Below are 24458 nucleotides of genomic sequence, written 5' to 3' on the forward strand. Positions count from 1 at the left end.
GAGTGTGGCCAATGGTGGCCAACTCACCTTGGCTTTCTTTGGCTGGGGCCCTTCATCGTCGACCCAATGCTCACTTGTTCCAGAACCTATCAGGTTAGCCTCTGAGACTTGCGTTGAGAGATTTCTGATAGCCAGGATTAGGAAGGGAAAACAAGAGAAGAGGTATATCATCAACGGATCTGGAGGATTGCAATACCTGTCCCACCACGACATGCTCTCATCTCTATACTCGCTTTGGCCCACAATGATGGGCAGCATTTTATGTCCCTTTACTTGAGTAAACATCCCTTCTTTCCCGCCGATCAAGCGCTTACAAACAAAGGTGTGTCTTGCCTTGGCCGGTGTTGCTAAGTGGTTAGAGCACTGGCCCGCATACTAAAGGGTCTCAGGTTTGATTCCGGTCAAAGGCATGTACCTGGGTTGCAGGGTCTCTGGCCCGGTCAGGATGTGAGTGGGAGGCAACCAATCGATGTGTCTCTCCCACATCCATGTTTCTCTCTGTCTCTCTCTCTCTCTCTCCTCCTCCCTTCCACTTTCTCTAAAAATTAATGGGAAAAGATATCCTTGGGTGAGGATTAACAAAACAGAACATAAAGTGTGCCTCAACACAGAAGCTGAGCACCAATGCGACAGATACACGTACAGGTCGGAAGCACCGGCCTCTGGCTGCTATTTCACAGCTGCTCGGGGACACCCAGAGTGTGGTCACGTGTGGTGATGTGGCCAGAGCTCAGCGTGAAAGGCAGCACCCCCACACGACCTGCCTGCCTGCTTTAGCCCCGCTGATCACTGCTGGGAGCAGTGGCTGCTGGCAAGCCGGCTTACTTCAGCCCCACGGCATCCTGTCCCACCGGCTCGCGACGCTTGTGATTGCTGGACTCCCGGCGAAGGGTGAAGCCTTCGGGCAGCCAGAGGGAGCCGTGCTTACGCTTCCGTTTTGCCATGATGACCACCAACAGCAGAATGAACAGGATGATGACAACAGCGACGGCAAGGAGATAGAGCAGCTGGGTGGGTTTGGGTCTCAGGGATTCACCTGAAAGTGCAAGCGACAGGAAAGGTGCCGATAAAACATCGACCTCCCCACACTAGCTTTACGTTTACCCAGAGGGCCGCTGGGAGCTCCCAGCCCCGAAAACAAAGAGCTGCACGTTGAGGAGTGTGCCCTTCCCCTTTGTCCCCAGGTGACGCCCCCCTATAGCAGTGCTACTCACTGACGACAGACACAAGCGGGTAGGACAGGGTGCCCTGGATGGCGTGAGAGGCCAGAAGAGCTGCGGCTGCATCCGTGGTCTTGAAGCACTGGTCTGAATCTTGTACACACTGGCGGTTGTCGATTTCCAGAAATACCTTAGAGCTGTGGGTGCCCAGGGGAAAGAGGAGAAAGGGAAATGAGGGGTGAGGGAGGGCTGCACGAGCCTTCCCGTCTCCTTCAGTGTCGGCCTCTCCGCTCTGCGGTGCTGCCTCCTCCAGAAAGCTCTCAGAAATTAAAATATTTCTCCTTCAGATCCTACACACTGATCCCTGCCTAGGGGATGCCTCACCTTCCTGGGCTGAGTCCAAGCCTCCTGACTGAGGCAACACACAGCTGAGACGCCAACGATTGATACCAGAGAGAAGTCCCGCTAAAGGGATGTGAAGTGACCTGGCGAGAGGTTGGGGAACCCAGCATCTGAGGAGGCCTCCCTGCCTCCTGCCTGCTGCTCACGGCCCCCTTTACTCTTAGATGTAGATCCTGGGACCATGCGCCTGTTTTACCTGGTGGGCTGTGCTGTGTGCCTGGGCTTTGCATCTTCATGGATCATGTTATGCCTTCCTCTGTGTATTGAAGTGCTCAGCTTTTTAAAATTAAGCTTTAAGAAGCTCAGAGCCCGGCCGGCATGGCTCAGGGGTTGAGCGTCAACCTATGCACCAGGAGGTCACGGTTCCATTCAGGGCACATGCCCGGGTTGTGGGCTCAATCCCCAATAGGGGGCGTGCAGGAGGCAGCTGATCAATGATTCTCTCTCATCATTGATGTTTCTAGCTCTCCTTTTCTCAAGTCAATTTTTAAAAAAAAAGCTCAGAAACCAAAAACCTACCCAGCCACCTCCTGATCTGGATCCTCAGGAAGGGACCTGCGCGCCAGCCTCTGCTTCTTCAAGGCAGCCGGCTTCTCGCCGTAGTAGGGGTAGACCATGAGCTGCCCCTGGGGGTCCCGCTTGATGCGCAGGTTGGTGTGCAGCAGGGTGCCCAGGGCCCGCAGGAAGCTGCGCGCGTCCTGCAGCAGCTGCTCGGGGGGCATCAGCACCACGATCACCAGGGTCCCCTCGGCCAGGTTCTCCGGCCGGTCAGCAGCGCAGTCCAGCCCGTCCCAGCCGCACTCCTCGCTGTTGCAGCCCTGGTCGCAGTGGTCGTCCCTGAAGTGGTCTGCGCAGTATTTGTCGTACCTGGGCAGGGAGGCAGGCCGAGGGGAGGGGCTCAGACGGGGCTGAAGCTCCATCTGGTTTTCCACTGGGAACCACGCTGGATTTTTCCTACCCATCTTCTGTGGCCCAGGTCAAGCCCCAAATGCCCCGTGAAGCCTTCCCTGGGTCTCCTGCCCCTGCCATCTTAGAGCACAGAGTCTGCGCCACACGGCTTCAGTGGGCGCGCCCTGAAGGAGAGACAGCACGGGCTCACTGTGCCACACGGGCTGGGGGCCCTGGCAGCTCATCGTGTTTTTAAGTCAGGTGTACAAACAAGATGGAAATCAACCTGCCTTGTGTTTCCTCTATTTCTGTCTGCACCGCCCCTGGAGAGGTAACCAGGGGCATCGGAAGTAAAGGTGCCTCTCGAAGGTGCCTCCTGGATACATAGCTCCGAGCCATCAAGACCGTGTCCATGTGGCCTATATCCTTCCCAATCCACAATGAATCCCAGCTATGGAAGGTGGGCCGGGAGGTGTGTGTCCCGCACAGGAAACCACATCTAACTTGTACAGCCTCTTTCCAATACTAGGAAGAAGAAATCGAGTCCCAGAACCTAAATGCTGCACAGACCACTTCATGGGCGCTCCCCTCCCTGACTCACCCCGGGGCAGTCACACCATTCGGCACAAGCTGCCACGTTCGCTCAGCCAGCGCTGAGGCGTCGGGAAGTGCTGGGTGTGCTTTGGCGATTTAACCCCTGGGTCTCAGTTCCCTCACCCGTGAAAGACCACTAACAATACCCAGGCCTCACCAGGCTGTGGGGAACTCATCAGAGGCAATGAAACGGGACAGCTAACAGGACAGTCTCCATGTGAACCACAGAGCGCCCCGTAGCTGCAAAGCAAAGATGAGGAGGGGGCTGCACGGCCTAACCTAGCTCCGCTTCCCGACAAACCCATCTGGGAAAGGAGTGGGGTGAGCAGGCAGAGGTACAGACCTTTCCATCCATCCTGCAGGCAGGTTACGTGAGAGGCTGCCTGAGAGTGGCCAACACCACTTCCAAAAGGCATTTCCCCAGGAGGTCACGAGAGCAGCAGGTGAGAAGGCAGAAATAGGCAGAGAGAGGGTGGCTGTGCAATGAGCATCCCTGGACCTCTGCCAGCCAGGCAGCGCCCCAGGCGGCGTGCGGTGGGACGAGGCCGATGCCAGGAAGCAGAGGGCCTCGGGCACCAGTCTGAAAGCAGAGGCAGGTCGGGCGGAAGCGCTGGAGTGGTTAGGAGCAAGAACAGGAAACCGAGGTGTGTTAGTGACAGTCTCCCTCAGCTCCGAGGGACCAGGACCCTTACTTGCACGTCTTGCTGTTCCCCTGGCACTCAAAGTTGTCGAACAGGCACTCGGCCGTGTTGCACAGCTCGTCACACTGGTTGTTGATGTAGTCCCAGCAGGGCAGTGGGGAGGAGCAGTTGGCCCAGGGGTTCTCCATGGTGAGGGAACAGTCACCCCCGTCCCACTGGCAGGCGTGGCTGTTGCAGGCCTCATCGCAGACACCGTCCCGAGCTTTGTCGGCACAATACTGGCTGTGACAGGTGGCAGGTGGAGTGCTGGTGGGGGCTGTGTGGAGCTCGCAGCGGCTGCCCCGGAACGGTGGAGGGCACTGGCAGGAGTAATACGGGGGCTGGCGCTGTGGGAGGCAGCTTCCCCCGTGCTGGCAGGGGCTGCTGGCACAGCCCAGCTCGCACTCCTGGGGGTTGGGGCAGAAGCAGCGGGGCCCTGAGGGCGTGTGGACACACTGCTCCCCTCGCCTACATTTCACGTGTCCACAGCTGCTCTGGCATCTCGCCCCGGAGAACCCCTGTGGAAATCAGTGAACAAATGAGGATGGGGGATCGATTCTTGAGGGCACGTCCCATTTCCCCTCCCAAGCCTTCGGCCACACCACTAGGGAGGTCAGGGCGAGACACCTGGCTAAGATTCCTCCACGCAGCCAACTGGGCCAAGTTGCAAGAAGAGACCTCTTCAAGTCAACCTATGGGGTGATGTGGGTTCTACCCACTTAAGATCACGTCCAGATTAGGTCGTGATGGGACAAGACGCAGGTGACATTGTATCTGTTAGCACCTTTCCTAACCATCATTCCATCGCTTATGTAAGGCCTTTGGGGAGTGTGGGGAATCACTTCAGGAGTCCTGGATAAATACACTTCCCCATGTCAGTCATTCCTCCACTTCCTGCGCGCGCAGCCCCGGCCCAGGTGCCTGCAGAGGCTTCCCCTCGGTGCCTCCACACAGTGATCTCTGCTTTAGGGAGGTTTCAGCCTCTGCCAGCGGCAAAGGGGTCTGCACAGCAAATGGCTAAAATCAGGCTTCCTTCTAGTTTAAGAAGCAGCTTGTTCCCAAACAGCCCCTGCGAAGGAATGCAAGCGAAGTCGCGTTTCCAACCAACTCTGCTCCCAGCTTGGCAGCGAGACCACCTCCAGCGCAGCACCTGCAGCCAGAGACAGCAGTCCTCTCTGCGGGGAGCACCCCCCACTGCGTGCAGGGTCCCTTGGTGCTTCCAAAGACCCACAGGCGCAGAGTAGGGTGCTCACTGTGTCAGTATCTTAGCTCTATACGGAAAACCCAAGCACTTCCTTCTAAGGAGCTGAAATGGAGAAACCTCCCCCCCAAGAAAGCCCCCCTTGCAGCGTGGGGAGACCAGGCTAAGCTCGGCTCGGCCGGACTGTATGACGACAGCGTGTGCCTTTAGGAGGCAACACGGCACTTACCGGGGGACAACGACAAATGAAACCATCGGGCATGTTGCTGGCCACGGCACAGGTCCCTCCATTCAAGCAAGGCATCTGGGGACACACATCGACGAAGGTTTCACAGTGACGACCTCAAAGCAGAAAATGAAAAGGAGCTTTAGGAGGCAGAAGTGCAAGTTACTGAGCAGAGCCCTGGGAGGGTGTGAGCGAGCCCAGGGTCAGAGGTCAGAGGTGGGGTGGGAGGTATGAGCGCTCAGGTCTCCGCCACAGAGACAGGGAGAAGCATGCGCCGACCTCATGACCCTCCACCTCACCTGTCTCATCTCCGCTACAAGCACGCCTGGCCTACATTCCCACCTGACTCACAGAACAGGACGGATATGAAAAGTGACGCTAAAACCATCACCAAAAAGAGAAAAAAGGAAAACGACACAGCTTTTTAGTGAAGGCATTTAGCTTTCATAAGCCAAAGGAAACAGTTAGCAAAACTGTTCACTGCATTTTGTTAACATCGGGTCTACTTCATAGGAAAGACTACCCCAGACCAATACATATAAATGCTGATTTGCAATTTATAGAGAATTTTCATCCATAACATCTCTTTCAATCATTTTTTTTAGCCTTTCTGAAGCCTGATTGGCGCTGCTTTAAAATACAGCTTAACTTTCCAGAGTTCATTTCCCCACTAGTATTTTGTTCAGAGGAAAAGAGCTCTGTGGATGGATGCTGGTGATGAACATCACTGAGCTGTGCACTTAAAAATGGTTAAGATGATAAACTTTATGTGTATTTTATTGCAATTGAAAATGTGATTTTGGCTCAGTGGATAGAGCGTTGGCCTGCGGACTCAAGGGTCCCAGGTTCAATTCTGGTCAAAGGCATGTATCTTGGTTGTGGGCACATACCCAGTAGGGAGTCTGCAGGAGGCAGCTGATCGATGTTTCTAACTCTCTATCCCTCTCCCTTCCTCTCTGTAAAAAAATCAATAAAATATATTTTAAAAAATGTGATTTTGCTCAACTACTCCCAACATTCTATTTTTTAATATCTCTGCTACATAAATGTACATATACTACATATATATATATATATATGTATATATATATATATATATATTATATAAAATCAATGTATAGCAAAAGAGAAAATGCAGAGATTGTAGACTGACTATAAAATCTATGGAGCACAGAGCTAAGAAGAAACTGGGCCCTGGCCGAAGCTGGTCTAGTTTTTCTGCCTAAGAAAAGTTCCCTCGGGTCTGGGCAGGCCCCACGGGCCCAGCCTCCTCCTGGAGAGGCCTCACCTGTGAAGGCGCTGCGGCAGACGCACAGGTAGTCGTTGGTGAGCTGTATGCAGTCCAGGCTGCCCTCCGAGCTGCAGGGGTTGGACAGGCACTCGTTGATGTCCCCCTCACACCGCTCTCCGGCAAAGCCAGGCAGGCAGCGGCAGCTGTAGCCCCCGATCTTATCCACACACTGACCACCGTTGAGGCAGTGGGGCCCCCTGGCACAGTCATCGATGTTCTCTTCACAAAGCAGGCCTGGGGGAGAGGAGAGCGAGAATTAGGACCATTCTGGGAACCCTGCTCTCCAGCAAGAAAGGGCCCCCCTGGCTGCCATTTCGAAGTCAATCCGTTCCTCTCCTCCATCTGTGGAGGGACCTCTTAGGTCACACAAAATACACTCTTGATCCACGACAGCCACCATCCTTCTGGGGACCAGTTACAGCAAAGGAAAGAGTATGCTTAGGGCTTCAGAGGTGCTCTCCACGCAATGACAGTCCCCAGGGAGCAGCTGGTACTGTGTGTCTCACCTGAGAGATGAGGACATGGGAGCTCAAGAGAGACTTGGAATTGGTTGTTAATTTATTCATCCTGATTCAAAATATAAAAACTATTCCAAAGAGAATATAACAATAACTGCATAGACTACAAGCAAGTAAATATATTGGTAAGCCCTAGCTGGTTTGGCTCGGTGGATAGAGCGTCGGCCTGCGGACTGAAGGGTCCCAGGTTCGATTCCGGTCAAGGGCACATGCCTGGGCTGCAGGCTCGATCCCCAGTGTGGGGCATGCAGAAGGTAGCTAACCAATGATTCTCTCTCAACATTGATGTTTCTATCTCTCTCTCCCTCTCCCTTCCTCTCTGAAAATCAATAAAAATATATTTAAAAAAAATATTGGTAAGAATTGGGACTAAATTTTGAAAGACTTTTTTAAAGTTTCATACCCACTGACTATTCTTCTGGACAATGGTTTAAGTGTGCTAGTTTCTTATATTAAAAAACAGAGGGGAAATATCCTGTTGAGAGCTCAAAGGTTATTTTATTTAAAACAGAACTCATTTAATGTACAATAGATGCAAATGAGCCATCCAGTAGAAATATCTGCAAATACTTTTGAGAAAGGAACACAAGAAATCAGTGACTATTCTAGAAATGACCCCATAAGCAATGAAAAAAACTACAAAAGAAAGGAAAACAGTTTTGAATTCCTACTGCTTGAAGGTGTAGCGTACACAAGTGTAAGATGTAGTATTAAAATGAAAGAGAAATGTAAGAAAAGACCTCATTTTCGATAGCAACAGCAAAAGATAAAATATCTACGAATGTGAAAACTTTAAAATAGTCATGCAAGACACAGAAGGAGACGAATAAATGAAGATTCCTCATCATAAAGCTGTCAGGTTTTCCTATACACATTCAGAAATTTAATGTGACCCCAATAAAAATACCAACAGGGTTTTTAAATAGTCTGATGCTAAAGTTCTATGGAAAGAATAAACTATGACCAGAGCCCAGAAAACCCCGGAAAAGAAGATCCCTAAGAATTGAAACCTCTAGGGTAGTACTGATAAATTCACAGAGCAAAAAAGGAAAGTCCAAGAAAAACTCCCAAATATACAGGGGACTTAGGGTTTGATAAAGGTGCCATCTCAAATCATTGTATAAAGATCGAATGTTCAGTGAATTCTGCTGGGAAAATCAGTAGCGGTTAGGAAAAAGCACAATGGCTAGCCACCGGGCCCCTCCCTGGGCTATGAATATCGGCCAATGGTTTTCATCCATTCATTTTCCCACCTTAGGTGGACAAGACTTGGCAGGTTTAAAAAAACATACATCAGCTGGTAAATGGGAATTATTTATTCAAGAGCCCACTGGCTGTTTTCCCTCGAAGCTCCAAGAAATCTTGCCACCAGGCTAATGTTGTTGCAAAATTCTATGATTTCCACATTCTGTTTCATGGAACATCAGATGTCAGCAAGACCCAGACAGCACTAAGGACATGAGTCAGAACCTCAGAGCCAGGCAGGAGACAAGAGAATGAAACAGCCGAGTTACCAGAATTCAGACCATTTAATGTCTGATTTTTAACACCCTCCCCCCAACATTAAGATTGCATCTGTAACGTAGAGAATGCCCTGGACAGAGAATGGACAAGGCTGATTTCCTACCGCGGGTGCCTGGCGGGCAGGAGCACTTGAAATGGTTCACCAGGTCGACACAGGTGCCCCCGTTCTGGCATGGCTGGTTCTGGCACTCATCCACCTCGTACTCGCAGTTGACACCCTGGTATCCTGGGACGCACTGCCGGGGGCAGACAGAAGGACAAGAAATACGGGACCATCGTTGGAAACAGACCACGAGCAAATGAGATCTGGCATGATACTGTGACCTCTGCTCATCCTGGCTCTGGCATGTTTCTCTGACATCACCCCCCTCCCAACCACCATCCTGTGCGGGGCTGACTGCTGCCCACCAGCATCGACCTCTCTTGCTGAAAAAGCCACCATAATGGATGGCAAGGACTGAATACTGAGGGATGTTTCAGACAGGACCCCTATGCAAAACTCCTGTCCCTCCTGTGGGCGGGTTGTCCCATCTTTAAAAGATGCATTCCCGCCCTGACCGGTTTGGCTCAGTGGATAGAGCGTCAGCCTGCGGACTGAAAGGTCCCAGGTTCGATTCCGGTCAAGGGCATGTACCTTGGTTGTGGGCACATCCCCAGTAGTAGGTGTGCAGGAGGCAGCTGATCGATGTTTCTCTCTCATCGATGTTTCTAACTCTCTATCCCTCTCCCTTCCTCTCTGTAAAAAAAAATCAATAAAATATATTAAAAAAAAATGCATTCCCTTGTATGTGATGAAGATGCTATGACTCAGCCAAGTAGTCTGTGTGGATGGTGGTAAAAGGTATTGCATTTATTCATCTCCAGGTTCAGGCGGTGAATACTGGCTTTGAATGTTAAAACGAGCAGAGGCAACCCCAGGGAAGTGAGATGGTTCCAGACCTCTGAAAAATCTTACTACAGCTACGGTAACTTATGGCACAGGGGACTGAAAGGAACACATTTATACTTTCACAGGAAACACTGGAATGGTGCTTGGTTAAAATTTGTAAAAATAAGACAGACGCAGCTAAATTCAATATGCTAGTGTTCACAATAGCTGCACCATCTTCCGGGAGGTCTCTGCTGTGTGCCGGCCTCTTACTCACCTCACATCGGTATCCACCAATGAAGTCCCTGCAGGTGGCTCCGTGCTGGCAGGGATTGGACGAGCACTCGTCCAGCTGCTGCTCGCAGTAGCTCCCGGTGTAGCCCAGGGGGCACTGGCAGTGGTGCGAGTTGCCAGCATTGATGCAGACGCCTGAGTGCTGGCACAAGCGGTCGGGGGTCAGCCCTGGGGAACCAGAGGAGGAAGACATGTCACAGAAGACACAGGACGTGTCAGGTTCAGACCAACTCTGAGCAAACTAACCAAGCCAGTGGACACATCGCATTTTGTTCCCGTCTAATTCAGGGCCCCTGACACTGGGTATGTGTTGAAAATAAGCCCTGAAAGTGGCACATGCCTTCGTTTCACTTAAAATACATTTCTTGTTTTTATGAAACTATAGTGACATACAACATTATATGAGTTTTAGGTGCACACCATGATGATAATTCAACGTTTATATATATCTCATGAAGTGATCACTATGACAAGTGTAGTAACCATCTGTCACCATACAAAATTATTATGATATTATTGACTATATTCCCTAAGCTATAAATTACATCCCCATGACTTTTTTTATTTTATAACTGGAAGTTTGTACCTCTTAATCCCCTTCATATTTTTAACCCACCACCCCCTCCCCCGGCAACCATCAGTTTGTTCTTTATATCTATAAGTCTTTTTCTTTTTAGGTTCCACCTATAAGTGAAACCATATGAAAAGACAACCTACTCAGTGGGAGAAGATATTTGCAAATCATATACCTGATAAGGGATTAATATCCAAAATACATAAATAATTCACATAACTCAACATCAAAATTTTTATTTTTAAAATGAGCAGAGGACCTGAAAAGACATTTCTTCAAAGAAGACACAGAGAAGGCCAACAGACATATGAAAAGATGCTCAAGTTCACTAATCACCAGGAAAATGCAAATTAAAACCACAATGGGATATCACCTCACACCTGTCAGAATGGCTATTATCAAAAAGTAAACAAATAACAAGAAATAACAAGTGTTGGCACGAATGTGGAGAAAAGGGAGCCCTTGTGCACTGTTGGTGGGGTTGTAAGCTGGTGAAGTATGAAGGTTCCTCAAAAAATTAAAGATAGAACTACCATATGACCCAGCAATTCCACCTCTGGGTATTTATCCAAAGAAAATGAAAACACGAATGTGAAAAGACATATTCACCACTATGCTCACCACAGAATTATTTACAACAGCCAAGCTAAGGAAGCAACCTAGGTGTCCACTGACAGACGAATGGATAAAGAAGGGGCATACAAATACATTTCTTTTTTGGAATCTCTAAGCCTGTTCCTCTGCCCTTTCATCTCAGGCCCTTTCGCCAGAGCCTTGCCCAACCCATACTGCCTGCCCTCCCCTCTCAGCCCACAATGACAACGCCTGCCCCAAATGCCTCTGGCTAGTCAATACTTCCGGGAATGGCCCTTGGGCCTGAGGGGCAGAGCTTACCTCTTCCCTTGGCCGCCACCTCACAGGAGACATTGGGCACATCACAGTAGGCACCAGCCCACCCAGGTGGACACAGGCACCAGGAGTGCGCTTTTTCCTGGAGGCAGGTGCCTTTGTTTTTACATGGAGACCGACTGCAGAGGTTCACCAGGGTCTGAAACAGAGGCACACACACGTCAACACCCACACACCGGAAACGAAGAGAATAGGTTACACTACCTTTTAAGAAATCAAAGAAAAACACGTTAATTAATTTTTTCCAAAAGCCCTCACCCACTCTGCCGGCGTGGCTCAGTGGTTGAGCATCCACCTATGAACCAGGAGGTCACAGTTTGATTCCCAGTCAGGGCACATGCCCAAGTTGTGGGCTTAATCCCCAATGCGGGAGGCAGCAGATCGATAATTCTCTCTCATCATTGATGTTTCTATCTTTCTCTCCCTCTCCCTCCCTTTCTGAAATCAATAAAGTGATAGTAAATAATAATAAAAAAGCCCTCACCCAAGCCTTAAACTAGATCCAATATTCTCAAGTAATCTCATCATTTCATATAGTCCAATTCCTCTTAGCTCTGCTATTTAAACACTTCTTACCAGAGAAATTGAAGAATTTGAAGAAGCCCAATAGGTTAAGCTATTCCCTACATCATGATTATGTCTAGATATAGGGTCACGCAGTAGGGCTAGAAAGCAAGAGTCAATCTGTCAGACAAGTACATGTCTCCCTGTGCCAATCCGGTGCGAGGAATCCACGGGGGTCTCGAGCAAACCTGTCTGTGGTGAGCATGATCTTAAAGCCTGTTAAGAAGCCTAAAAGCCTTCAAACAGCTTGTTTTGAGCGGAGAAAATCAGGCTTATGAAAAAGTGAGGCAAAGAGTGCCAGCCGACTTGGGCCTTTCTCCATAGTCCCATGTGGCCTCTGGGAGAGGGGCAAGTTCACAATACAGGCGGTTTGTGAAAGGAGGGGCTGGCGGGGGAAGGGCAGAATGCTCCACCAGCATTTATAATCTCACACGGTGAGAATGCGCAGAAACCCAACGAGGATGTCCCCCTGACCCTCAGAATCCGCAGCCAGCTGTTTAATATGCAGAGGCGGTAATATCTGCACGTCCAATATGGACAGAGCCTTACTGAAGGGCACCTGTAAGGCTTGTTAAATGTGGCCGTTCATTCCCACATTCTTTAGAGTTCTGCGATGCTATCATTTTGCCACGGCTTTAAGAGGTAAAACAGCCCTGACCGGTTTGGCTCAGTGGATAGAGCGTCGGCCTGTGGACTGAAAGGTCCCAGGTTCGATTCCGGTCGAGGGCATGTACCTTGGTTGCAAGCACATCCCCAGTAGGAAGTGTGCAAGGAGGCAGCTGATCGATGTTTCTCTCTCATCGATGTTTCTAACTCTCTATCCCTATCCCTTCCTCTCTGTAAAAAACCAATAAAATATATTAAAAAAAAAAAAAAAAGAGGTAAAACAGCATAAAATGACACACAGTGCCTGGTATGCAACCTTGGAAGAGTTGGCCTGTCCCTCCGGGACTTGGTTTCTCCGTCCATGAAATGAAAGGCTAGACACGTTGGTTCTGAGGGGCCCTTCCTGAGAGTCCAGAAAAAGGTACACTTAGGGATTTGCGTTTAAAAGATGTGTGAATAGCTTGGCTTGAGGGTGTAACCACATTGTAAGACCTGACACTTATCCCCTTCGATATTATATCTGACCTTTAAAGTTTTAATTTTTTTTAATTGTTCTTTTTCCCCTTTCTGTATTTCCAATGTAGACAATATCTATGGGCTTACTTCCCACATGTGCTTGTCTGTAGTTCTCAGTCTGTTAACAACAATGTTATTGTTATCTGTATAATCTTGCCAGTGTCACTATTTTGGAATTTACTAGCTACGAAGAAGTTAACCTGATTTATCTCAGGGACATCCCTGAGACCTAGAATTTTCTCTTTCAGGAGTGGCTTATGTACCTAGAAAAGAAACAGGCACAGAGCTTTGTTACTCCGAGGAAGCTGAGTGCGTGGGCTGGAATTTAATCACCTGGCAGTTTTTCCCAGTGTAGCCCAAGGGGCAGGTGCAGCGGTAGGTACCCAGGCCATCCACACACATTCCTTCATTCTGGCACGGATGAGAGCTGCATTCATCAATCTCATGGAGGCAGAATGGGCCAGTGAAGCCCACGGGGCACAAGCAAGAGAAGGAGTTAATCCCGTCGACACACGTGCCACCATTGAAACAGGAGCTAAGGAGCAAACAGGGAGAGCGCCATCAGCGGGGTGATCGGGTCCTCTGACCTGCTATTTAAAAAGCGAGGTTCCTGGAACCTAAGATGCTACGGAGGCAAATACTCCTGAGCATCCCAAACCCCTCCATCCAGTTCATTTTGCCTTTTTCCAAACTAGACGGGTTGCCCTTTGGCCTTGAGTCCCAGCTTCCTATCCACAACCAAGAAGCTTAAGAAGTATTTAAAAGGCTGAGTTTATGAGCGATTCCCAGAGAAAGTGAAGGTTTCCAAATTTTACCCAGTCCTTCTATATCACATTTCATTTTATCCCGAAGCCAATTTCAGTTCTAAGAAAAGTGCTAAACAGAAAGCTCTTGACTCTAGATTTCTTTATGAAAGAGAAACGTAGCAAATTTGCTAATAAGTAAAAAAAAAAAACAAAAACCCCAAAAACAGCTTCCCAGATATTACTTAAACAGTGATGACACAACTGTAAAGAAATAAGAAATTTTAAATTGTCAACTAATAGGAACAAAAGACAAAGAGAAGAATATGTCTTTTGTTCAGAATTACAGCTCTTTCTGTTCCCTAAGCAAGAAATAAATGATGACCCACCACTAAGCTTGTCAGCCCCTGACCTTTGACCTGCTAGCTACACATCTACAAGGAATCAGGGCTGGGCAACAGGAGACTGTGGACGGGGACCCACATGGATGCCTTGGCCCTGCCCCACAGTCCCAGTGCTGTGCCCCCACTTTCTGGAGGGTATGGGCGCTCACCTCTCGGTGCACTCGTCGATGTTGTTCTCGCAGTGGCCTCCTTCAAATCCCGCCGGGCACTTGCACGTGTAGCTGTTGACGTAGTCGGAGCAGGTCCCTCCGTTCTTACAGGGTTCGCTCAGACACTCGTTCATGTCTGTCTGGCACTTGTCCCCGGTGAAGCCCGCAAGGCACAGGCAGGAGAAAGCATTCACTCCATCGACACAGGAGCCTCCATTCTGGCAAGGATCTAAGCCATTACATATGAGAATTAGAGCTCCGAACAGCAGCAGCAATTTAATCTGAGACTCATAAAGGTGGGCGCCCTGCACTGAGTCCCACTAAGATCAGTAACCTAGTAACTCAGGGAATGCTTAAAAGAGATTCCTCTGCCTTAACTCCCAAAGCTACTAGCTTCGAAAAGATTTTAAAACACGAATATTAAGGACACGTGATAAACTGTCGGGGTGGCCAGTCTTAGCCCTGAGAGGCAGTTGCCCCTGCCAGCTCTTCGGTGCCCCCCGAGTGCTTTCCTGGGCCCCGGGGCTTAGAAGCCGGCTGGCAATACTCACTGGCGAGGCAGTCGTCGATGTCCTCCTCACAGTCCATGCCACTGAAGCCCGGAGGACACTCGCACATGTAGCTGCCCTGGGTGTTATGGCAGAGACCATGGTTCATGCAGGGCTTGGAGACACACTCGTCAATGTCAATTGTACACCGCTGACCTAGAGACACAGGGCAATGAGTGGTCCAGTCTGGGGACGCGGATTCCACGGAGATCATGTGGGGCCTGAGCTCCAGCTGGGGGATGGGCTACTCCAGGGGCATTCTGGTTAGTCTCCTGCTTTGGGAAGTCCCTGAAGGCTCCTGTGCCCCCGGCAAGCAGCTGGCCAGGTGCTAACATTCCCTGCTGGACATCATGGTCTCAGGCTCAGGCTGGAGCCTTCCAGGCACCAGAGGACCCCAGAGACATGCAATGTGGAAAGGCTTTCTAAGTCGCTCCCGTTAGCAGCTCCTGTCCAAGGCCTGTGTTCTGGACAAAGACCAGGGCCTTCCATTTATTCTGATGACCTGCCCACATGAAAAAAATGTTTGGTTCATCCCTTCCCATGTTGTTACCTTGCCAGCCAGGGGCGCACAGGCAGGTGTAACTCTCGAAATTGGGTGCCTCTCTGCACACAGCAGCATTCTCACAAGGGTTTGGGGAACAGGGAGCCAGCACCGTCTGACAGTTCTTGCCTGCAAAGCAAATGACAGAGTTCAGGACAGAAAACCAGCCCCGGGATCAGACATTTCCCAGATTCTATACTAAAGGAGGCTCTCCGAATGCACGTCCATGGCAGTGGCGAAGAGCTTTGGAATCTGAGAGACATGCGGCCCTTGAGTCTTGGCTCCGACTTTATTACTAACTGCGTGGCCTCAGGCAAGTTACTCATCTCCTGAGCCTTCCACATCAGTAAAATGGAAATCAGGACAGCACTCATAGAGGCTTTTGAGGATTCAGTGAAAAAATGATCACAAAGTGCTTATTAGTTAGAGCCTGGCACACAGAGTGAGCACGTGGCAACCAGGGGGCTGCTGTCATCGTCCTGCTGTCACAAGTGACTGCGTGCATTTGACACCTGCATCAGTTGGGAGTGACAGCTCCTGCATCTCCATAGCTAAGACTCGGCTACTTGGAGGCCTAGCCACACAGACCCCGTTCGTGTGAGCAGGGAAGAAGCCACCACGGTACGGCCTCCTATTCCTCGCAGCCCCACTGGCCCGTTCCAGAAGGCAGTGAGGTTGACCAGAAGGCCCTGGAGGGAGGAAACAGGGAAGTGATCCTACGTGCCTAGCAACATGTCTCCTTATACCGACAGCAACAGCATGACGTCAGTATCTGCCCAGTATGCTGAGTCCAAGCTTCCAGACACAAAAAGGATGCTCTTATTAAAAGGGGGATGAGGTTGATTTTAAAGTCAAGTTGCAACTAACTTGATTTAAAATCTTTTCCTAAAATTTCGTATTCAGAAAGAAGAACATTACCACCAATTTTCACCAATATCCCCAACCAGCTTTTAGTGTGTCTGGTCAGAATAGTGGCTCACAGGGAAGGCAATGTTGCTTAGTGGCCTTCATGCGGGCCAAACTCAATGCCAGGCAGAAGCCTTAGCTACACTCAGCACTGAGATTTCACCTGCACAGGCTTCCAGTCTAATATAATTAATTTCTCAAAGTTCACACATAGGAGATTCTTTTATTGGCATCCTAAGCTAAAGAAAAACCGACAGCTGGCACAGAGTCAAAAATTCTTATAGTATCTGCATAGCAAGAAGACAGAATGAATAATTTCAACATGAACTCTACACACAAGTCACACTCAGGCAAGTCTATGATGTGGTTGCATAGAGTGACGTATGCCTACATCTCCCCACAGCCGTCAATATTGAGTCTATAGTTGTAAGTGAGATGATCGTCTCACTGCCAGTGAGTGTGGTCAGCACTGTCGCTGTGAAATGAATGACATGGTGGAGACTATCTTTGTCTGGGGAGAGCTGGGGATCTCGGTAACTCTGATTTTACCCACCAGGCTGGCTACATGCCGTTTCCCTACATGAACATGTCTTCTAAAGCGGGGCAGAGGAAACAAGTAGCATCAAATATTCCAGGTCACAGGGTCATGCTCGAGGCCACTCGCCATTCACTGCTCAGAGTCACTAGTCACGGCTACTGTAGCCCAAGGCCAAGGCAACCCGCCCGCATGCTGCTCACTGCAGAACCATGCAACGCCATCGCCCACGTTTGTTTTGTTTCCCAGACATGAAGAAAATGGGATGACGAGGAGGTAAACAAGCCACACAAATACAACCAATCACAGGATGGCAGTAATGAGGCGGGAGAACACAGCAGACATGTCCAAGCACACTCCTGAAATACCACCTGAAACAAAGACCACCTGGCATGCAACAGAGGCACAGCATGTCTTCTGTGTGTGAGCGCCATCCAGGGCGTTACCTCTCTGAATGAGACGCAGCTGTGCGGACTGGGAGGAGAAGAATGGCAGTTAAGAGGACAAGCTCTGGGTTCAGAGACTTGGGGACAAACCCTAGACCTACCACCCATCTCTGTGACCCTCAGCAAGTAACCTCTCTTGCCTCAGCTTCTTCATGTATAAAATGGTGACGGGAACTTCTACCTGTAGGGTTATTGTGAGCACTAGAAGAAATAATCCCAAGTGTATAAAGTAACTGGCACATAGTAAATTAGCCTTGTTATTGAGACCAACACTAAGAGCATGATCCATTCACAATAATGGACTAAACCAGTGGTCGGCAAACTCATTAGTCAACAGAGCGGCAAACCGTGGCTCGTGAGCCGCAGTTTGCTGACCACTGGACTAAACCATCAGCTCTGCATCAGTTCCAACCACACATGATGAAAAAAACTTCAAACCCTAAAGAGCCAAGAAGGCAATGAACCTTCCCAACACTTGCACGAGGGAGGTCACAGTGATTTCTCAGAGCTCCAGATCCAGTCAGTGAGGGCAGGACAGGCGACAGGCCAGTCCTCCGAGCAGCAGCTCCCCAGATCCCACCTCTGAGACGCCGAGGTTTGGGGTGACAAGGGGAGACGAGCACCCCCGTACTTTCAGGGCTCACCTGTGTATGGCAGCACGCAGCGGCAGGTGTAGCCACTTATGTCATCAAGGCAGGTTCCTTGGTTCAGGCACGGATTTGAAGCACATTCGTTGATATTCACCTGACAGTTATAGCCTGTGGATAGAAAAGGGGAAAAACCCAAACCGTGAACCTTTCTGTCAGCCTCCTATTATCTGAATTACTAAGCGATCCTCTCAGTGGTAAACATGAAACACCTCAGAAATTGCATTCATTTCTTCAGGCCACTGGAACATCTGTTCCTTGGTTTCAGTGGCAAGTCCCTGACATACAGCAAGTAAAAAAACAGAGCGTAACTAGTTATGTTCTGATATCCTGAAAGTCTAATGCATCCTCAAACACAGTACAAGTAATTTCTCAATAATGAACCAAGAAGTTCATTGAGAGCAAAAGTCTGCTGCTCAATCTAAATATAAGCTCTTTGTACACAAAGTATCTGGTCAGGGCTTAAAAAGGGGGTATGCATTATCGAGGGGTGACATTCTTGAATGCATTAATCAAAGCCTCCGAGTTATGCTCCCTCTTCCATCGATATGGCAGGACTTCCTGCCTTCTCCCGATCAAGACAGGAATTCTACTCCCACTATAAAAAAGAGAAAAGTACTAGTCAGGAGGCACTTACGGGGACAGGAAAGTACCCAACTATTGCACACCTTTGCATCTTCAATAGAGCCTTAAAATAGAGGAATTAGAGCACTGTAAAAATGATCTGGGAGTGCAGAGGGCTGGCTATCCAATCGTCACACAAATATGGACTGTACATTTTGATTTTGTTTGATCAGTAAGTCTCAACGAGATAAAGTGCTTTTAAATCTACATGCTTCTTTGCAAATGTAATATATCAGTAAATCAATAACTAAAATACGGCTTCAGAACGTTTTTAACTAATCAAATAAAATGCCCCTGAAATATACTGCTGGTTCACAGTAGCCTGGCACCACTTTTGAGTGGTGAACTCGAAGGCTAAGTGCATAGAGCAGTTCAAATGTAAATGATTTACCCATGGATTTCTCTCTCATGAGTTTCCAAGAGAAAACTGATGGCAGAAATACAACAGTAACAACTCAAAAAGTATCTTACACAATACCCCCCTTATTCTGTATTTTTCCAGAAGGCCATGGGGAACTATGTATCTAAGGGTATCTCACTGTGTGAAAGAATTTGCTGGAAGGTTTTGAACACATAAATCCTTCCAAATTACTGCTGTAGGAATTACAACAAGACAATATTTTCATTCTCTTTTGAATTTCTCTTCTGAATTATCATAGAATCAAACCTGCATCAAGAAGCTTGCAATTAGAACACCTGTCCAAAGTTGTGTAAGTGAAGTCCCGGCTGCTCACCTTCAATAGCTCGCCTCTCTGCTAGGCTGAAAGTAGAAACTATATCTATTTATGTTTTTACTGCCCAAGTGCCTTATAGATATTAGGTGCTCAAATTATGTTTGCTGTGTGAATGAACCGGGGAAAAAAGGAAAGAAAGAGGTGAGCCACGCAATACACAACAACCAAAGGGCAGAGAAGGGAGATGGAAATATGCACTCTGCCTTCACCTTTAAAGCCCTTCTTGCAAGTGCACCTGTATCCATTCACCAGATTGTCACAAGTTCCTCCATTCTGGCATGGATTGGAAAGGCATTCATTTTTGTCCACTTCACAGTTGATGCCAACCCAGCCTGCATCACAGAGGCACTTGTATCTGAAAGAAGACAGAATTCTTTACTATGGGGACTGAAGGTACACTTGAGTCAGAGTTGAATACAGGATGTGGTGAAGAAATGAGAGAAAGAGGAATTGAAGGTAAGCTAATCTCATTTCTACTCTTCCAGGGACCTCTACGTGGGTCACCATGAACACAGTGTGGATCAGGTGGACCCATCTGGAGTAAAATGACCTTCCTTCCTGGTGCTTCTCTGGCTCACAAAGATGCTAGAGAAACTAATTAACTACACTGAGCTTTCATATGTAAAGAGCATGGTTTGGACAACATATTGGACCAATCTGAAACACACATTAATATGGATAAATCTGCACAGTTGTTTTTTCCTTATATATAAAATGAGGGGGTGTGGGGAGCCGGGGAGAAGTCAATGAGGGAAAAAGGAGACTTATGTAATACTTTAAACAATAAAGAATTTAAATTAAAAAAAAAACACACACAAAAAAAAGCATAAGCAAAACTAAAGTAAAGCAAACCTTAGGGTCATTTGTTTCTGAGGCAAAACAGACACCCAGGAAGTAGATTAGTATCAGAGTCTCTGAGCCACTCTGAAGATCTCCTAGAATGTCTGACTTCTGAGATACGTTTTGTTCTGACCGGAAACCCTGCCGCAGAAAGCACGCAGGGTACTGAGCAGAAAAAGGACCAAAATGAAGGTATTTGAAGTATATGGACATTGTTTACAATTTGAATGTCATTAGCACTTAGAATGTCGTATCAGGAGATGGTGGCCTCCGTGTCTGGAGATTCTTAGGAAAAATGTGATGGGTTGGGCTGCTTTGAAGGCTGCCCTACTCCGAAGCAGGAATACTGAGAAAATTCATCTTGGAAATGACTTGATTTCCCATTTGCCTCTAAACACCCTCTTCATTCTTTCACCTGCCGAAGACTCATAACAACCCTGAACTCCTCCCACGTGCTGCCTATCCACACGAGGAAGACATTCCTCCTTATTTTCCACCTGCTCAGTCACAGGAGGGAAGGACAAGGGGACAGTTTGGAAGACTATGATACAGACTACCAAATGCTTCATTCAAACTCAGCTCAAGTCCCTGACTGACTTCTGCAGGCACGGCCAGAACTTCAACCCAATGGGCTTGGCACAGGTCAACAAGAAACGACGACTACATGGCAGCTACTCACCCGCTGAGGCCCCCGGTACAGTTCCCGTGGATGCAGGGATTGCTCAGGCACTCGTTCACCTGCGAGAAGCAGCTGGGGTGATGGGGCCCCTCGGGGCATATACAGCGGAAACCATTCACATCGTTGATGCACGTTGCACCCTTGCGACAGGGATTGGAGGCACACTCATCAATGTCAATGTTACATCTCTGCCCTGTAGAGAAGGGGGGCAGTTCTTGTCAAATCCAAAATGTTTAGGGAACAGACACAGAACTGAGACATACTGTGTTGACACCTTCATCTGCACAGGCACCCACCGGAACTCATTTAAGGAATGAGACACCCAAAAGCATGTAGTAACATGAGAGGGAGGAGCAGGCAGCAATGTCTTCTGATATGGAGCAAAGTTATCAAAATGCTGGTGTCATGTTTTGACATACATTTCTTCTTCACTCCATCTTGGAAAAGGGGCAACTTCACAAGGGTTTAGAAAGAGAACATCAACGTTACCAAAGTTCTCGATGTTGCTCTGAGTACTTCCAAGGAAGCTCATCTTACTACTGTTCTCAGCTGGTTTACTGAAAATTCATTTTTCCGGTTAGTCAACCTCTTACTGTTCTACAGACGGTAAATCTCAATGAACTGGGATGCTTAGTGAGTGAAATAGTAATGTAATGAGTAATGTGGTTAAAAAGGAAAGCCATTTTGCTTTCACTTGTAGAATTTATTAATCCATTATCTGTCTCGGGAAGAAGAATATTCTAAATATAATTTTACTGTCCTCTGATAGCTGAGAAAACAATTTTGGGTCTTTCCATCTAGACCAGTGGCTCTCAAACGTACATGTGCAAAAAGAGTTGCTAAAGTACCTTTTTAAAAGGACATTCTTAGGCCCCATCCCCATGGACTGTGATGGGTAGGGTCCAGCAAAGCACATTTTAAATTATGCAGGTGGTTCAAACACTACATTCTGAGAAACTCTGACGTAGACAATCATTAGTTTATCGTGTAAATGCTCAGAATATATGACATTGAAATGAGTAGGTTCATCCTCTAAAACATACCTAAGGCTGCATTTTGAAAAGAAGCCTGCTGAAACCTTAACATTTATTGTTTTAAGTTATAATAGTTTTTCAGTTATATGAGTTTTGCTTTGTTATATTCTGAATAATTGAGATTCAACTATATATTCCAAAATGATATAAAACTTTAAAATAACCCATCATTCTGTAAATGAGTGGCAACACGTAACTTATGAAAAAATTGACAAATTTCAAAGAATACAATGTTCTGACTCAGAAAAACATGCACACCACCATGCATTTTTCTTTAAGAAAGAGTAACCCTGCATTTAGAACAGGAAATTCCAAATGAAACAGATACACACCCCTTTAAAGTATGGGTATTAACATTTTTTCACCCTCCATTGCTCTCTAAACCATGATTGGTGGTTCCTGTGGTAAAGACCCATAATCTGGTGGCGGTTGCTGCTTTCCTCTTAAGTGTTGTATTAATAACTTATTTTAAAATACGACTTCCTTCGCCTCAACCTCTGGTTTTTTTAGATGTGTGCCAATGGAACCAAGATGTGAGCTATCCTGAGCCTGCCACGTAGTGGTGAGAGGAAAAGCCTTCGTTTTCTGTCCTTTTTTGGAAGCATCTTCTCAGAGGCCACTCCTTCCAAGTTTTCTTCATTTGTTTTTAAAACTCTTTCCAGAATCAATTTTCAAGCCATCTTTAGCTGAGAGTTGAGTGCATCCTTGTGCAGTCTACTACATGACCTGACAGCCAGATCCTATCCTGCAGGAGTTTCTGCTCAGCCTCAGAAATGCCCAGCACAAACCTACGGACCTCCCTGGGCTCAGTAACTACTGGATGAGAAGCCAAGGTTTTTCACCCTGTGTTTAATGAATGGAATCATGGGATAGCTTGGACTCAGGGGTCTGGGGTTGGATGTCAGAGGTCCCATATTTGAATTATAGTCATTTATTCAGCAACGTTTACTGAGTGTTTCCTCGGTGCCAGACATTGTTTTAGACACTGGCCACAAAGATGATTAGAAAGGTCCCTGCCTCCAGGGACTCACAGTCCTAGCTGTGTGATTCCCTAGCTGATAAAATGCACTTGAGCTCTCTCTCTCTCTCTCTCTCTCTCTCTCTCAGTTGCCTCACCTGTTAAATGGGGATGATAAAACTTGCCTAGCTACTTTTTTATTTTGTTAATTTTTTTATTGAGGTATAATTGACATGTAATATTGTGTAAGTTTAAGGTTTGATACATTTACATATTGCAATATGAGTATACCATATTGTTAGCTAACACCTCTATCATGTTACATAAATATCATTTCTTTTTTTGTGGTGAGAATAATTATGATTGAATCTCCTATCAACTTTATGTTTATAATACCGTGCTGTTGGCTATAATCACCACGCCATGCATTAGACCTCCAGAACTCATCATCTACTAGCTGCAAGTTCACATCCTTAAACAGCATCTTTCCAATCCCCCCAACCCCTCTCCCAGCCCCTGGTAACCACCATTCTACTCCTTTTCATAATCTGCATATAAGTGATATAACACAGCATTTGTCTTTCTCTGTCTGACTTATCTCACTTAGAAGAATGCCTTAAAGGTCTATCCATATTTTTACATACAAGTAGCAGGATTTCCTTCTTTCTCACAGATGAGTAACATCCATTTTATTTATATATATATATATATATATATATATATATATATATATATATATCACATCTTCTTTATCCTTCAAACACTGATAGACACTTATGTGGGATATAAAACTGGAAGCAACAGATAAACAAAAACTCATAGACACAAACAGTATGGTGGTTACCAGAGGGAAAGGGGCATGGGCGGAGGTAAAGGGGGTCAAAGATATGACGACAGAAGAAGCTATGACTGTGGGTGGTAAACACACCATGTAATACACAGTGATGTGTTATAGAAATGTACACTTGAAACCTATATAGATTTATTAACCGATGTCACCCCAATAAATTTAAAAAACTCTCTTAAATCTGTTTAAAAAGTAGCATTAAAGTAAAACAAAGAATAAAGCAACTCACATTCACAGCTCTGAGTATGAACCACAGTTTATTCTATTTTCAGCAGCTGATTCAATGCCCCCTTCTTCACCCCCCCCCAAAAAAAAAACCCCAAAAGACTAGAAAACAGTTCCAAGAACAGGGTACCACCCAGGAATCAAAACATTCCATTTCTTGCTTATGTAGTCTCATGCTACACCTTAAGTTTATTTTAGAATATTTTTAGCCTATGTCCTCCCTCCTTGACCTTCCTGGTTTGCTGAATGTTAAAAAGAGAGACTATGATTCACTGACATTCCCAAAAAAAGAAAAAGAAGAAATCCAGTCTAAGGCTTATATACCTAAAAAGAAACCACAACAGGCACCCACTTAGGCGACAGCGGTCTCTGGAGTGGGACCCCTGGGGTGGAGTCCCAGCTGCAAGTTCTGGGTTTCTCATCAATACTGTAGGAATGATAACAGCAGTGACAATTACATGAGGTTAGGCACTTAGTTTAATGCCTGGCTTAAAATAAGTCTTTAATAAATAACAACCATTCTCTTCTTATTACTCATTTAACAAAAATGCACCTAATATTCTATCTGGCAGGAATTTTTGTGTGTCTGTTGGCTGCCACTTAATCTTGGGGTAACAAGTTTAGGGACAGAGAAGCACATCCGCTCCACCATCAGTGGCACTAACTATGAGAGCTTCCATGACACCTGTCTTCGGAGCCATCACCCACTGAACACAGGCTCCAGTGACCCTGGGGCCACACCATTCCTCCCAGCATCCACACAGGCACAGCAGGAGAAAAGGA

At 47.3% G+C, this 24458-nt stretch overlaps 1 protein-coding gene across 1 annotated transcript in view; it reads right to left on the minus strand.

Annotated features, from left to right (window-relative positions):
* The window catches only part of NOTCH2 (notch receptor 2), a 132758-nt gene that overhangs the window by 9918 nt on the left and 98382 nt on the right, over positions 1–24458 (minus strand). The window contains exons 13-29 of the mRNA XM_080649198.1: positions 20612–20804; positions 19302–19447; positions 17732–17845; positions 15210–15329; positions 14663–14815; positions 14112–14340; positions 13149–13350; positions 11115–11268; positions 9630–9814; positions 8588–8720; positions 6440–6676; positions 5155–5267; positions 3737–4242; positions 2082–2429; positions 1215–1357; positions 826–1036; positions 28–124 (exon numbers count right to left, since the gene is read on the minus strand). Coding sequence (XP_080505324.1) covers positions 28–124; positions 826–1036; positions 1215–1357; positions 2082–2429; positions 3737–4242; positions 5155–5267; positions 6440–6676; positions 8588–8720; positions 9630–9814; positions 11115–11268; positions 13149–13350; positions 14112–14340; positions 14663–14815; positions 15210–15329; positions 17732–17845; positions 19302–19447; positions 20612–20804 — 3284 coding nt within the window. The remainder of the gene's footprint in view (positions 1–27; positions 125–825; positions 1037–1214; positions 1358–2081; positions 2430–3736; positions 4243–5154; positions 5268–6439; positions 6677–8587; positions 8721–9629; positions 9815–11114; positions 11269–13148; positions 13351–14111; positions 14341–14662; positions 14816–15209; positions 15330–17731; positions 17846–19301; positions 19448–20611; positions 20805–24458) is intronic.

The sequence above is a fragment of the Plecotus auritus genome, assembly GCF_963455305.1.
Source record: "Plecotus auritus genome assembly, chromosome: 12".
Classification (NCBI taxonomy): Eukaryota; Metazoa; Chordata; class Mammalia; order Chiroptera; family Vespertilionidae; genus Plecotus; species Plecotus auritus.